This window comes from Gordionus sp. m RMFG-2023, chromosome 1, assembly GCF_954871325.1.
Source record: "Gordionus sp. m RMFG-2023 chromosome 1, tfGorSpeb1-WG-v2, whole genome shotgun sequence".
In the NCBI taxonomy this organism is placed as follows: domain Eukaryota; kingdom Metazoa; phylum Nematomorpha; class Gordioida; order Chordodea; family Parachordodidae; genus Gordionus; species Gordionus sp. m RMFG-2023.
Genome location: NC_088775.1, coordinates 60027646 through 60029722, shown reverse-complemented (window position 1 = coordinate 60029722; position 2077 = coordinate 60027646). Strand labels below are relative to the sequence as shown.

The window sequence follows — 2077 nt, the reverse complement described above, 5'->3', positions numbered from 1 at the left end:
TGACAAATAAAAAAATCAAGATTCTACGAATATAATTTGTCTAGATATTTAATTTTTAATAAATTTTTTTAATGAAACGTTTTCTAACAATTGAACAAGTGCTTGCTCAAATTTTTGAAGAGGAACCAATTGAAGAAAGAGATATGGTTATAATTCCGCCAAACCCCTCTGAAGTTAGTGATTAAGAAGATTTCGATGAAAATGACTTAACAAATGTCGGAGTTTTGCCTTCAGATACAGCTGGAGAATTGGAGATTCATAATTCAGTATGACGATCTTCCAGAACCATATTCTACAAGAAGCTATTCTCGAATTTCTCATTATTTAAAATGGAGAAAAACGGATGCAATATATTCTTCAAGCCCTTTCAATGGAAAAAAGGAAGATGTAATAAAACTTGATAATGATTTACATGGTAAAAGTCCATCAGATTTATTTTCTTTAATTTTCGACGAAGACTTATATTCCCTAATTGTAGAACAAAGTAATTTTTATGCTAAACAAATGAATAGACCTAACATATGCATAACCATCCAATATATTCAGAGATTTATTGGAATTCTATTTGGATATCATTCTCTCCCACAAGAAAGAATGTACTGGTCTAATGATAGCGTAATTTCTATTCCAATAATCCGGGATACAATGACCCAATTACAATTTCGAAATTTGAAATATAATATCCATTTGGCAGACAATACTAAAATAGATATACATGATAGATTTTATAAAGTTAGGCCTTACATTAATATATTGAATAATAAATTTCAGCAATTCGGAATTTTCAAACATCATTTATCAATAGATGAACAGATGATACCATATCGAGGAAGACATTCTTGCAAAATGTTCATAAAAGGAAAACCAATTAGATTCGGATACAAGTCTTGGATATTGGCTTCTTCCGACGGTTACGTATTCTCATTTGATATATATCAAGGAAAAAGCGAAAATAAATATGAATATGGATTAAGTGGAAATGTAATCATAAAATTATTAAAGGCATTGCAAAAACCAAATTATCATAAAATATATTTTGATAATTTCTTTACATCATTTAAACTCTTGTCATACTTAAAACAAATGGGATATTTTGCAACTGGAACTGTGAGGGACAATAGAATAGAGCATTGCCCAGTTGAATCTATAAAGGTTGTAGCAAAAAAAGAAAGAGGATATTATGATTATAGGTTTGAAAAATTAAACGAAATATTTGTAGTTCGTTGGAATGATAATTCGGTGGTGACAGTTGCATCGACGTGCCACACTATCTCTTTGCTTTCTAAGAAAATATCTTCTAAAATAAAAATTCCTCAGCCAAATATGGTAACTGCTTATAACAAACACATGGGTGGAGTTGATCTATGTGATAATCTAATATCTACATATAGAATAAAAATAAGAGGAAAAAAATGGTGGTGGCCAATATTCACCAATTTTATTGATGTAGCTTTGGTAAATTCATGGAAAATCTGGAAATTCGTGAATCGAGATGACAAGAAGAGTTTGCTTGCATTTAGACGAGAAGTTACTAACTACCTCCTTCGAACGCCAGTAAAAATTGAAAAAAATTCAAGTACAGGTCACGCCAGCCAGTTTGCATTACAGTGTGAAAACCCAATTGATTCATCTGGACATTATTTATCCAAAATTATAGATGGAAAAAGACGAAGATGCAGATATTGCCATACGTACTCAAGATATATGTGCCAAACATGTCAAATCGCACTCCATATTAAATGTTTCAAGGATTTTCATAATATATAAACATTTTCTCGTTTTTATTATAAATTACAAAAAAAGAATAAAAATATTTGTTGTTTTTTGATCTTATAGTATTTTATATAATTTTTTATCTTTTTTAACCTCTTAATGGTTAACGGTGCATATATGCACCAGGCCAGATTTTCTATTTAGGATTATTTTTTTTGGCTGATTTTTTTAGAATATCATATTTGAGCATTAATCAATATAATTTGAAAAAATTGAGCGTTTTTATCCACTAGAAAAATCTTGACCAATATTTTTTCCAATAACGCTTGAATATATTCCAAACTTCTATTACTTTTGCCATGGA

General features: G+C 29.4%; 1 protein-coding gene across 1 annotated transcript; it reads left to right on the top strand.

Annotated features, from left to right (window-relative positions):
• The first annotated feature begins 213 nt into the window (after nucleotides 1-213).
• LOC135928091 (piggyBac transposable element-derived protein 3-like) lies at nucleotides 214-1767 on the top strand. Its single transcript, XM_065464427.1, has one exon. The coding sequence runs from the start codon at nucleotides 214-216 to the stop codon at nucleotides 1765-1767; it is 1554 nt and encodes a 517-aa protein (XP_065320499.1).
• Nucleotides 1768-2077: the final 310 nt, after the last annotated feature.